The following is a 13,375-nucleotide window of genomic DNA, read 5'->3' as shown; positions in this document are numbered from 1 at the left end:
ACCGCGCCGGCCGAGCGCTGCCCTCGGCGTTTGGGTTAATGGGCCGGCCAGCTTCTCGCGGTCCCCACTGTGGAGGTCACACCATGGGGTACGGCGTGGATACATGGAAGGGTGACTTTGGACACCTCTCCCTCACCAAAAGACCAACGATTCTGCCCCTACCCTGTCCCCTGCTTGAGAAGCAGGAGGCTAGCAGGGAATGGGGCATTTCCCTGAAGCTCCAGAAAATGACCTTGCATTTTATTTTATTTATTTATTTTTTATTAAATCATAACTTTGTACATTGATGCATTTAACCACGCATTTTAGAGAAAGGTCGTGCCCGTTTCCTAGCCTCACCTAGACTGGGCCGCGGCCGGGCTCCGCCTCCCTCCCTTCCCCTCCCCCCTCCAGCTGAGGGAGAGATGCCAGCGCGGTGGAGTCATGCCGCTGGCTTGGGCACCATTGGTCATGCCTAGAACACGCAGTGGCGAGTACGCACATCTGGCAGTTCGCCAGGGCTGCGCCGGTCCTGATAAGGAGAGAGAGGGCGGGCGGGTGTGTATCCTAGCCTGCGAGATTGGGAGAACGTGCCTCGCCTGGCCCCGCCCTGAGCTTGCATCATCATGCCCCGCCCCCCCCGCCCCGTCGAGGCCCCGCCTCCTTTCCTCGCTCCGCAGGTTCTCTCGGGAAGCTATTAATAGCATTACGTCAGCCCGGGACTGGTAACCCGGAGTAAACGACTGCCAGCGAGGGCTATAAAAGGGGTGATGCAACGCGCTCCAAACCACAGTCGCACGCAGCCAGGCGCGCACTGCACAGCGCTCTCCCTACGCCGCGGCGAGTCCTCGGTGTCGGCCCGCCGGCAGGACAGACAGACAACCGGACCCCGTCCCGACCCTGCCGGTCCTCCGGATCCTGGCCGCCCCGAGCGGAGACTGGAGGTGAGCGCTGGAAGCTGAGTGAGCGAGCGCGCCGGGGGCGGCTCGCTTTCATTCCCTTAACCCCCTCTGGTTACCAGTACCCCGACCCCCGCTCCAACTCCTGACCCGCGCCCCTAGCCTATGGCTTCGCAGTAACTTTGGCTGAACTTCGTCCAGCCGCTGCTGCTCTTCAGCGCTTTGGAAAGTTTCCCGCAAAGTGAAAGAACTAACTTTCTCTTTTGACTTGGGGCGCGAAAAGTTCCTGGTGACGGAGGAGGTCGGGCGTCCACTCCCCAACCGACCTCGCACAGCTTCTTTCCGCCGTCGGCGCTTACTCACCCAGCTGGGAGAGGGCGAGAGGTGGGTGGGCGGTGGCGCGCGGGAGTCCCAAGCTCTCCGCTTGCTGTCCAGCCCTAGCTCTTCCCTAGCTACCCGGCACCGCCACTCCCAGGCAGATCGTTCCCGAGATCCGCAGAGGGGCTCGGAGACCGGGGCTCTCGGAAGCTCTGTCCCAGGCTCCGAGCGCAATGAATGGGGAAAGGGCGGGCGGGCGCCGCGCACGCGGCCGCTGGGGGTCGCCCTGTGCGCCCCGAGGGCTCGGCCGCAGAACCACATGAGGAGCCCAGAGCGAAAGTTACTTGGGCTAAGTTTGGCTGTTCTGGGCGGAAGGCTGGGAGGACTCCCAGCACAAGCTGGTGGCTCCCGGCTCCCGGCTCCGGACTCTCCTGCCATTTTCTCTTATACTTGTGTGACTCCCCACTCTGGCACTCTGGCTTTTCTTTAGGGGGCGAGGGTCTGCGGATTTCTCTACTTGGAGACCTTGGAGACCCACCGTGGGGGAAAGCGAAGGTGGGGAGCCAGTTGTACAGATATTTGAGGGAACGGTTTTGTGGTCTTGCCAGCACTCTGAGACCTTATACTGCACTTGATGTCCTTGACCGCAGCATCCTCAGCTGGGAAATATGGACACATAGACACTAGCCGCCTCCCGTCCTTTGGAGGGCACGCTGTGGTGGTTGGACCAGATAACCATAAGGTCCTTTCTGGCTGAAGATTTTCAAATTTTAGAGTGGTATCATTGACAGAAAAGGGGCCGGCGAGGGGGATTGAGTGAGGTGTGTCTCCACCGAATGTCATTCAGTCTCCCAGACAGTGGGGGAAGAGGACACTTCTCTGTGGGGCATCTCGTCCAGCTCCCTGACTTTCTTCCCATCGGACTGGTTCTCCTTCTCTGCTCTCTCCCTCATTTTAATCTATCCTCTACTTCCTTTCCTCCTAATCATTTTATTTTCCCTAATTTCATCGCATAGATCACATCTGCTTTCTTACAAATAAAAGAGTTACTAAATTATGAACTTTTTGAGGGACCTAGAAGAAAAATCAGAGATAGGAAATCTGGATTTTCTCCCGATGTATCCCTTGCAGTGTGGACAACGGTCACATTTTCTGTCTGGAGTTTCTGTCTCCCCAACTTAAAATGAAGGTGAAGTTGGTATTAGTGTTCCTCTTGTTTTGCAGTTAGCATTTGTTGTAGAATAATAATGCTACAACATATTGGCTCTTGCTTGGAGGTTATTTGGTCCATGATGGGGTAGGGTAGGGGTTGTAGGTGTTGTTGTCTGGATAGTTTTGGAGACAGGAAAAGAAGGCAGTGCCCTAGGGCCACAGCACCCAGCATGTGTGGCAACTTTGGGAGCCTTTAAACCTCTCCTGTTATAACCCCACCCTTCCCTCTCTCTCTTCCTCCTTGCTCTTTAGCCTTGCTCCTTATTATCTAATTCCTTTCTCTCCACAGTCCCTTTCTTCTGTAACTCCTCCATATCTTACTCCTGTCAAAGTCTCCTCTGTGATCAGTGCCATGTGCTAGGACTGCTGGCCCTGGCTGGTGGATGTGTTCTCACACTTTGCCTCCATAATTGATACCTGGTAATGCATTTGGGATGGAGCGAAAGGAGCAGTGGGTGGGTGGTCAGCAGATCAGCAAGGGTGGGGTCATTCACCACCCTTCGGCAAGTCACTTTACCTCCTTGGACCTCAAATTACTCAATTGCAATATGAGGATCTGCCCTAGATGGCTCTAATATCGGCTGTTCTATGATTCCCATTTGGAGGATTCCATGATTCTTTCCCTTGTAAAATGAGCTGGGCATGGAACAGGGTCAGTAGCTCCCAACTGTTACCCGGCGAGGGAAGGAGGAAGGACATAGGACACCACAGAAACTTTTCTAGGGAGGAATGGTTTCATGTGTGAGGATTCCTTCTCTCTCAAGTACTTGACACCAGAGGAGAAATACTGGTGTCAGCTAATAGCCAGGTGAAATTTGCCTGGTGTCAGGAACCTAGGGGTCAGTCCAAGTTCAGAAAAGGCTCTAACTCACCTGAATTTCTTGAGGGTTACAGTTAATTCCTGACTAATAGGGCTTAACAACAGAATTTCTCCTAAAATGGGGGAAGTGGAATTACAGTGATGACAGGTACTCGTGTACATGTTAATTTCATGTGTTCTTCCCAGCAGCCCTTTGAGGGAATCAGGGAAGGCAAGGACAAGGACGGTTTACAGACAAGGAAACTGAAGCCCATAAAGCTTTGGTGGCTTCTCGGTGGGTGCTCAGCTTGTGAGTGATACTCTTTGGCCCTGAGACCCACCCTTCCACTTGTAACCTTCAAGCTGGCTGGGAGAAAGACCAAGATATGAAGAGTTAATGAAAGACCAATATTGACTTCTAGTACCATAAAATGGTTAGCGAGCATTGCTTCGTAGAAACACATGAAAATTAAAAGTGAAAATTCAATGTAGTCGTAGCTACTAGGAAATAAATCTGGGAGCTGAATTTCCAGTTATAGAAATACATGAGAAAAGTTTCACTTTCTTAAAAATGTGAAACTACTAATGATGTGATATAATTTCTGATTGGAAATAATGAAGCGGAAGCAAAATGCAAGTTCTTTGTAGAAGGTGTGAACAATTTTATGATCAACTCAGATCATCTGAGGTTCCCCCCACCCCAAAAACTTTTTTCTTCAGTGAAGGGGATGTTAGAGGATCTCAACTTCCTGAAAAATTGTCTGAAGATTTTGCTTCATTTCCTTGTGGGGACTCAGCCTGAGTCTAGGCTGAATCTTAAGAGACTGAGTAAAGGAATAACTAGAAAGTTTCCTAAGAGACTGAGATTTTGCCTAATGTAGAGAAAGCCCAGATCTCTACAGATACATCTACTTTACTTTCTAAAAAGCTTTTAACATTGTTACAACCCGTTTCTGTCCCCCAAAAGCCCACCCAGTGCTTTTCATAAAAGCATTCCCTGCCACTGACGTTCTTCAGTTTCCTTCATCAGACCTGCTGACTGTACACTGTTGGGAGTGGAGGGTGCATCCCAAACAGCAGACCCCAAGCCCAGATAGCTCATTAATAAACTTAGCTGGGTGGCAAAATGGAACTATACTCAACTATGGTAGAATTCAACCTACCAGTCCTCCAAACAACGGCCACCCCAGTGGTGGCTCTGAATTCTATCCCTGAACTATTAGCTTTTAATAAAGTTGGAAAGGGAGGGAAAATGTGAATGCATTGGAGAATCTTACGCCTCCGGCTTTAGAAGACGACTATCTCAGAGTTTATCACCTGACAGAGAAAAGTATCCTCCCAGCATCCTAAGATTATAGGATTAAATCGAGAGAAGAACTTTAGTCCTGACTCCTGACGCAGGACTTTGGGAAGAGAATTACATGCATTTCCTGAGTTTCTTTGACTAGTCAAGGGTGGCCCTCACTGGCCTGGAATTCTTGCTTTCATCGGTGTGTCTCACATCTCCAGGAGGAGTTAGCGGTTAGGGTGTTCTATGCAGAAGCATTTGAGATCAAAGAGGGTGACCATCCACGCTCCCACCTGGACCCCAGAGAGCCAGCCCTGGCCTGGAGAGGTCCCTGGGAGGCCCCGTAATAGTGTAGCTCCTAGTTGAAGAATGTTTCCCAGGGAATATTCAGGTACTGTTTCTTCAGTTTCTCGTACAACTCTATGGAAAAGTAGGGTGATTGTTTTTTTGTCTTTTTTTTTTTTTTTGGATTTTTTTTTTGGCTGGGGCTAGGTTTGAACCCGCCACCTCTGGCATATGGGACTGGCGCCCTACTCCTTGAGCCACAGGTGCTGCCCAAGGGTGATTGTTATTAGCACTCTTTACCAGAGAAGAAAAGGCCACTGGGAGGCATAGTGATGACATGTAATAGAGTAAGTGTGCTTCAGATCTTCATCTCCTGCGATAAAAATGCACTTAAACGTATTCCCAGAATACAGGCAGCAGCCTGAGTGAGCACCTGGGATCTGAAGATGACACTTCATTGAACAGCGTCCAGGTGTTCCCCATGGGTCTTTGCCTAGTCTACTCCTCAGTGCTTCAGTTTCTCTATCCCAGTGCCTGCACCACCTGCCCAAATAAATTTGCTCTATTTGGGGTGGGGGGGTTGCAATATAAAATATTTGGCTTTGTGATGCATAGTAATATTTGTTTACTTTTGCAATGTATAAATTAAGGGCATGGATTCTGGATCCAAACTAACCTAATTCCAAGTCCTGATGCTGCCCCTTATTAATATTATGACTTTGGGCAAATTACTTAGCTTGTCTGAATATCAGTTACCTCATCTATAAAATGGGGCTAGGACCCAACTCACTGGGTTCTGGTGAGGATTAAATGATATGGTGCACATAACGGTTTCTGGGCTGAAGGAGGCACTCCTCGCCTGTCAGAGATGAGCCTTGTCTGGCTGGACTTGGCTAATGAATACCGATCTATCACCTGATTGAAGAGAGATGCCCCAGTGGGTCTCCTGTCCAGACAAGGCCTACTCTCATTGCCCCTTGAGAACTGACTACAGGGATGAGGGAATGGTCACTGGAGCGAGTACATGGCAGGGCAAGACTCATGGGGAACTATTCCAAATTATAGTCATGGCACTGTTACTGTTTCTACCCTTTATTTTCCTTTTGTCATCCCTTTGGGCTCACTGAGCTGTAGAATGATAGAGAGAGACAGAACTTTGGACCTCAAAGGCCATTTGATTCAAACACCTGTCTTCATTTCATTTATTCAGCTGGGCAGTGTACAACTGGTCAGCAGGCACTTTAAGCCAGGTGCTGGGCCAGGTCTAGAGTAAAGCTACAGTAGAATTGCCTGCTCTGGAGGAGCTCTCCGCCATCTGCCAGATGCAGGCTGAGTGTCAGAGCTGAAGCCACTGGCCCAAGTCACTGCTCTCTAGAGCCAGAGCCACTCCAAGGTCTCCTTTTGCCCCCAACCTGAGCCTCTCCTTACACCACAGACCTGAATAATACCCTCAGAATGTCCAAATCTTAGTTCCTCGCCTTGCTCTTCTTGGAGGTCTTTTATTCACCCTTAACCTTCAAAATCCTCACCCCTGGTCCCCTGCCAAGGACTGGAGTAAAGAAACACACCTGGCTATTCTCGTTCCTATTACTTGGATCCAGCTTCTGGGGTGAGGAAGAGCATTTTTAAAAAATCTGTGAGAACATTATGTAACCTCACTTTCAGTCTCTTTTTCAAAAAGAAACTTGGAAGGTACCTGAAATCAAGTTGAATCTATCAGAAAATGAAGGAAAAGCAAAGAATGGGAGGACCCCTGAATTTAGCAAAAACTTCATTGAAGCAATGGTCCCCCTGTTCCTTGGTTTTCCTTCATTTTCTGATAGATTCAACTTGATTTCAGGTACCTTCCAAGTTTCTTTTTGAAAAAGAGACTGAAAGTGAGGTTACATAATGTTCTCACTGATTTTTTAAAAATGCTCTTCCTCTTTTAGGACTGTTTGAGGCAACATTTGCACATATGCACACCAGCCAAAACTAATAGCTCTTGTAAGTTCAGAATAGCCTGAAACATCAACTCCTATAAACTTCAATTAGGAATTTTATCCCTGTCCCTGAGCCATGTATTGTAAGAACCTGTTTTACTCAGGATGAGAATGGCATGAAATGAAAATAGAACAGAAGCCCAAGGGCTCATGGAACTTTCCTCTGAGAACAAGGTTCTGGTGGTGGCAGTTGTGGGATGGGAAGGACGCTTCACCCCATGCCCCAGGACCCCTGAAGCAGTTTGGGTTTCAATGTGTCTTTCAGCAAAATGATGCTTCAACACCCAGGCCAGGTCTCTGCCTCGGAAGTCAGTGCTTCTGCCATCGTCCCCTGCCTGTCTCCTCCTGGGTCACTGGTGTTTGAGGATTTTGCTAACCTGACACCCTTTGTCAAGGAAGAGCTGAGGTTTGCCATCCAGAACAAACACCTCTGCCACCGGATGTCCTCTGCGTTGGAGTCGGTTACTGTCGGTGACAGACCCCTTGGGATGTCGGTCACGAAAGCAGAGGTGAGTGTTCATTCTTCCAGCACATCTGTCACACAGCCACCACGTGTCGGGTATGTTCTAGGCAGGGGGGTGTAGTTGGGAGTAATACAAACAAAACCCTCGGGGAGCTGACCTTCTCCTGGGAGGAGATGATCAATACAGGGCATGCGTGGGTACATAATGTGAGCGATGGGTGCAAAGGGGAAGACTAAAGCACGGAGGGGGCAGGCCGCATGGAGAGGGGTGGGGCCGCTGCTCTGGGAAGGCTTCACTGTTAGTGACCTTTGAGAGACAGACGGAGCAATGGGGAGATCTGGCAAAAGAAATCAAGGGCACCAAGGTGGGAGTACGGTTAGTGCAGGGCAGGCTGTGTGGTGGGGTGGAGTGTGGAGGTAGGAGCAAAACAGGGCCGCGTCTTATGTATAGCAGGGTTTCGAAGTAGGGAGCATGCCCTGGGCGCCACGCTGAGAATGGATGTAGGGGCAAGACTGAGGCAGAGTGTACCGAAACAAGCCTGTGGCCATTGTCCACATGAGCGCAGGAGGTCCTGGGCAGGGTGGGCACAGTGGAGCTGTGAGGAGCGGTGGGCTTCTGGATCTGACTTGAGGGCAAAAGTGATTTACTGATGGACTGGCTGTGGGTGTGAGAGAAAGGACTTGAGGGTGACTCCCAGTTTTCTGGCCTGCACAGCTGTACAAATGGAGTGTCCATTTGCTGCTGTGATTGGGGCTATGGGAAGCTGGGTGAGGGGCAGAGCAGAAATTCTGTCCTATTCTATACGCCATTCGAGATGTTCAGCAGGTAGGTAAATACATGGGTCTGGAGTTCAGGGGCAAGTCTGAACCACAGATAGAGAGTTTGAATTCATCAGCATATAAATAGTATTCAAAGCCATGAGTTAGAATGCGGTCACCTTCTGTGTGAACTGTTCTGAAGCAGAAAAGAGGGTGGTGGTCATTTTCATTACCACCAGGACCCAAGTGTCCAGATGGTAGGACAAGGACCAGGCTGCCACTCCACCCTTCCCTGTAGCAGTGCCTACAGCCTTGGTACCAGCTGATGCTCCAGATTACTTGTGTCAAACATTTGCATTATCCCCACTTGGCAACCCTGTACAAGGAACCTGGAATAACAAACATGGTGAGACGTCTGTGAGGTGGTTGCTGGTGATGCTTCAGAGGCTCAAGAATGTCATATAGGCCAGGCAAGGTGGCTCATGCCTGTAATCCTAGCACTCTCGGAGGCTGAGGTGGGTGGATTGCCTGAGCTTGGGGGTTTAAGACTAGCCTGAGCAAGAGTGAGACCCCATCGCTATTAAAAAATAGAAAAACTAGCCAGACATTGTGGAGGATGCCTATAGTCCCAGCTACTTGGGAGGCTGAGTCAGGAGGACCACTTGAACACAAGAGGTGAGGTTGCTGTAAGCTATGATGCCACTACCCAGAGTAACTGGGAAAAAAAGGATGTCATAGCCAAGGTCCTGCCTTTTCCTTGGCCTTTCCCTCAAGGTTACAAGATAGGAGTGTTTCAAGCTTACTTGCTTGATTGTAGCCTTTGGGCAAGGGGGAAGTGGAACTGCCCCCAAAGAACTGAATTTAAAAGGAGAGTAGTTAAGAGTCTTTATGAGTCTGTAATGATTCCTGCTTAGGATCCATCAAAGGCTTGAATGAGATGGCATTTATTAAGGGCCCAGTACAGGCCTAGCTGGATGGTAGGTGCTGGGGACTAAAGATGCTGAATCCATAAGGCATCATCGGTGCATGAGCTGTACCCCCAATTAACCTCAGGGGAGTTCCCAGAGGGAGGCACCATTCCCTACAAAATGTTTAATGGTGCCAAGTCCAATACTGGACAGTACACAGTGGACCCTGAGATTGTTTTTTTCCTAATTAGATATCTTAAGGTAACAGGAAGCAATAAAAGCATTAAGGTTCCCATAGAAAGAAAGAAAGCATTTTGGAAAGATATTTTGAGGGTTCTCCAGAGGAAGAAGAGGCGGCCTGGACACTGTGCAAAGCAGTTTATATGCACTAACTAATTTCACCTTCACACCACCTATACTAGGTAGATAAGGTTATTGATCCCTCTGTACAAATGAGGAAACTGAGGCTCAGAAGAATCTGGTAACTTGCCCAAGGTCTCACAGCTATTGAGTAATGATGCTGAGATTCAAAGCCAGTTTAGTCTAAAGCCTAAATGTGTGCTGTCTGGTTCTGAGATCCAAGACGTGGAAGATGAAAATTCCTCTCACCGTATTTCCCCCCTCTCACCTTTATTTCCCTAAATTGGAAACCATCCTGCCTCAGTCCAGCAAAGAAGGTGTCATCTAAATCAAAGAATAGTAAGAAGTCAGACATGAAGTGACGAGGGCATCTCAGGAACTCTTTAGTTTAAGAGGTGTGGCTTCCACACCCTTCTCTTTGTCCAGAGCAAGGACAGGGACATGAAAGGGTCTGACACTGGCAGCCTATGCCGTCACCCACCCAGCTCACTACAGGTGTTTCATCCCAGCTGGACCCTGGCTCTAAGCCATATCCAGTGGCTGCATGCTGCTAATTTCCTATAGATCCATAGACAAAGTCAAGATCTGAATGTGCTTCCCTGGAGGACCAGATCCCAAAGCAGAACAGTGTTTTATCCTTTTTTGTTGCTGTTGTTGAGGATTCACTGAGGTACAGAGAACCAGGTTACACTGATTGCATTTGTCAGGGCTGGGGTGAGGCGCAAGGGAGATCTGTATTTATCTGTTGGCTGAATCAGTGATGGTTCTTGTTTACCACCTGCAGGTGGCGCCCACGCCATGGGCTGATTAATGCCAGGTTGGCTGGGAATGGGCTCAGGTGCTTCTTTTCCAAGTGCTCCCTGGGCTTCTTCCAAATTGTGATACTAGTACTGTGCAGGTGAAGATAGAGATGGATGGGGTTGCCCTTGGGTCTTGAATCAAAAAAGAGGTAGAGAGAGGGTGGCTAGGTGAGGATCCTGAGGTGATTTTTTAGTTCTAGGAAAAGAATATATTTACCAAGCAGAATCTGTTTGCAGCTTCAAATGATTACAGTTAGTAACAATAGTTATCAATGTCCTCATTTCAAACTTCAAATGCGTTTTTAAAGTCGTTTTTTGTTTTTTTTTTCAATTTGGTGCCAGGCATGGGTAGCTCATCCCTGTAATGGCAGCATCTTGGGAGGCCAAGGTGGGAGGATCCCTTGAGCCTAGAAGATTGAGACCAGCCTGAGTCGCAATCCAGTGAGACCCCCAACTTTAAAAAAAAAAATAAAGTAGGCTAAATTTTAACTTACTAATATTTCCAATATTAGTAAAATTACTTTATTTTAACTAACAGGTCTTTTGATTGTCTCTGTTCTCAAGTGTGTGCACATGTGTGTTTGGAGTTTCATGCAAACGTCTAGGGCTTTATTTTTTCTGGGACTTGCAGCTTTAGGTTGCCAATTTTTGTTGACAGTAAAAGGCTGTGTCTTGAGGCAGGTAGCATTTCTTGCCTCTCATTAAACGTGTACCCTTTGGATTTTACAGGTAGCCCCTGAAGAAGATGAAAGGAAAAAGAGGAGACGGGAAAGAAATAAGATTGCAGCTGCCAAGTGCCGAAACAAGAAGAAGGAGAAGACGGAGTGCCTGCAGAAAGTGAGTGCCTCTAGTGTCCCTTCCTCTGGCTGGTGGTAGAAAGGCCAGTTGCAGAATGAGGAGGTAGCCAAGTCTAGCACAGTGGATGTGGCTCTAGTTGTATGAGAAGCAGGTGTGTGAATTTGCTGCTCAGCTCACAGCAGCCTCTGCCAGCCCATACATGTCTAGCAGCTTCCAGGCTGTAGGTCCCACCAGCAGAGTTAAAGAAGCTTCACTTGCCCAGTTTTCTGAAAAAAGGCAGCTGCCAGATCTCATTTGGCTCACCGTGAAAAGGCTTTAATTAATCTCTTCGAACAAGTCATTTCCTTGTTTGAAGAACAAGCAGTCGTTACACTTTCTTTATATTCCTGTCTAGTTCTTAACTCTGCAGCCCTTCTTCCCAGCTCACCCAGCAATCTGAGCTCCTGGCTGCATTCAGCCAGCCCCTCTTGTGAAACAAGACAGGGAACAGCATTTGTGGGCCGGCGAGGTCACCATGCCTAGCAGCCTTTCCAATGGGTGTGTCCCCCCCACCAAGTGTAGACAGGTCAGGGCAGAGTCTTAACCCAGGTTTCATAGGTCCCCAGGAATTCTGTTGATTGCTTCAGGGGTCAGTGAAAATTAGGAAATTTGGGGTGTTGTACATTTGTTCTGGGGAGATGAATTTCTCAGTGAGATCAGTGACTCACAAAGGACGAAAGCACCATGAGTCTGGATTTCTCCCCACTTCCCAAGGCCCTTCTGGGTCCAGAAGACCCACTCATGGGCTGTTGGGGGCATGCAAAGGAGATCTCTGAACTGTTGGCTCCTCTCAGCTTCAGAAGTAGTGGAGTCGCAGCCTACCTCAGTGGCATCTCCAGCGCTTCTCCAGGGTCTGCATTCTCCCAAACCTAGTGCTGCTCTTCCATGCCCCTCAGCAAGGCTCCCTAGCTTATTGAGCCCCAAAGTATCCCAGGTGCCCTCCACTATCCAGGCAGCACCCCAGGCTGTACCCTCCCCACTGACCATGGGCTCTGTTCCTAATGACTCTGTCACTTGTGCCCCAGGAGTCAGAGAAGCTGGAGAGTGTGAATGCCGAACTGAAGGCCCAAATTGAGGAGCTCAAGAATGAGAAGCAGCATTTGATATACATGCTCAACCTCCATCGGCCCACATGTATTGTCCGGGCTCAGAATGGGCGGACTCCAGAAGATGAGAGAAACCTCTTTATCCAACAGATAAAAGAAGGAACATTGCAGAGCTAAGCAGCCACAGTGTTGGGGAACTGGGGAGTCCTCACTGAATCCTCCTTTCACACCCAAAACCCTGAAGCCATTGGAGAGCTGACTTCCTGTGCATCTCTAGAATCCCAGCAGCAGAGAACCACGGAGGTGGGAAGGCCTACGGTGACTCAGCTGGGCCTTTCTCTTCTGCCCCAGAGCAGGGCAAGTGCATCTTTGCCCCAACTCCAGAACATAGGCCTCAACACACTGGACATTCTTAGATGTTCCAGGTGGCCCCTGGTTAGGGTCCTGCCCACCTTTCATCTGGATTCAATAAAAACCAGGATGCCTACTGCTAGTTTTAATACAGAAGTGTCTGTATCTTAGGTGGGTGGGGTGGGGCCAACTCCTCCGCTGAGGCTGCCATTGTCACTCTTCGGAGACATGGAGTGAGAACAGCATTTAGTGAAGTTGTGCAATGGCCAGGGTTGTGCTTTCTAGCAAATATGCTGTTATGTCCAGGAATTACTGTGTGCAAGGCATTTGTTTCAAAACCATTTGTGCAATGGCCAGGGTTGTGCTTTCTAGCGAATGTGCTGTTATGTCCAGGAATTACGGTGTGCAAAGCATTTGTTTCAAAACCAGGCATTGTGGCCTATCGATGTTTGTTTTGCACAGCACTGGTGTGACTTTTACATGCTTCTCCTCAGATCTGAGAGTTGAAGGAGTTGTCACCATGTGTTTCACACAATGTTCAGGTGGCCAGAGAGCTTGTCAGCCCCTGGAGAACTCTCCTGGTGTTGACACAGAATCCATGGGGGCATGACAGCAGACCCTCTGTTGCAAACTCAGTTCCAGTGTCACAGGAAGAAAGCAGAAAGAAAGTCCAACTTCCAAAGTTTTAGGACTCTCCACTCAGTAACTTCGGTCAGGAGTTAGTTCTAGGCTGGGAGAGCCAAAGAATATTCCATTTTCCTTTCCTTGTGGTTGAAAACCACAGTCGATGGAGACATATTTGAGGCCGGGTGATGCCTGGGCTTTAACATTATTGGATGTCAATGGCATTGTTGTTGTCATGTAGCTGTTTTAAGAAATCTGGCCCAGGGCATTTGCAGCTGTGAGAAGTCACTCACACTGGCCACAAAAACTCTGGCTATTGTCTGTTAAAATTCTGATGTTTCTGTGAAATTCTCAGAGTGTTTAATCTTACTCAAAAATATTATTACAATTTTCTGTAAGAGAAAATATTATTTATCCTAGTATTCCTAACCTGTCAATATAATAAATATTGGAACCAAGACATGG

The 13,375-nt window shown here is 48.6% G+C and overlaps 1 protein-coding gene across 1 annotated transcript; it reads left to right on the top strand.

The window, feature by feature from the left end:
- Positions 1-674: 674 nt before the first annotated feature.
- ATF3 (activating transcription factor 3) lies at positions 675-13,375 on the top strand. Its single transcript, XM_053606498.1, has 4 exons — positions 675-923; positions 7,028-7,271; positions 10,782-10,889; positions 11,915-13,375. Exons 2-4 carry the CDS (start codon positions 7,032-7,034, stop codon positions 12,110-12,112), a joined length of 546 nt encoding a protein of 181 aa, XP_053462473.1. The 5' UTR covers positions 675-923; positions 7,028-7,031; the 3' UTR covers positions 12,113-13,375.

Source organism: Nycticebus coucang, chromosome 10 (genome assembly GCF_027406575.1).
Source record: "Nycticebus coucang isolate mNycCou1 chromosome 10, mNycCou1.pri, whole genome shotgun sequence".
Classification (NCBI taxonomy): Eukaryota; Metazoa; Chordata; class Mammalia; order Primates; family Lorisidae; genus Nycticebus; species Nycticebus coucang.
The sequence above is the reverse complement of the archived record's forward strand: the minus strand, read 5'-3'. Positions and strand labels throughout refer to the sequence as shown.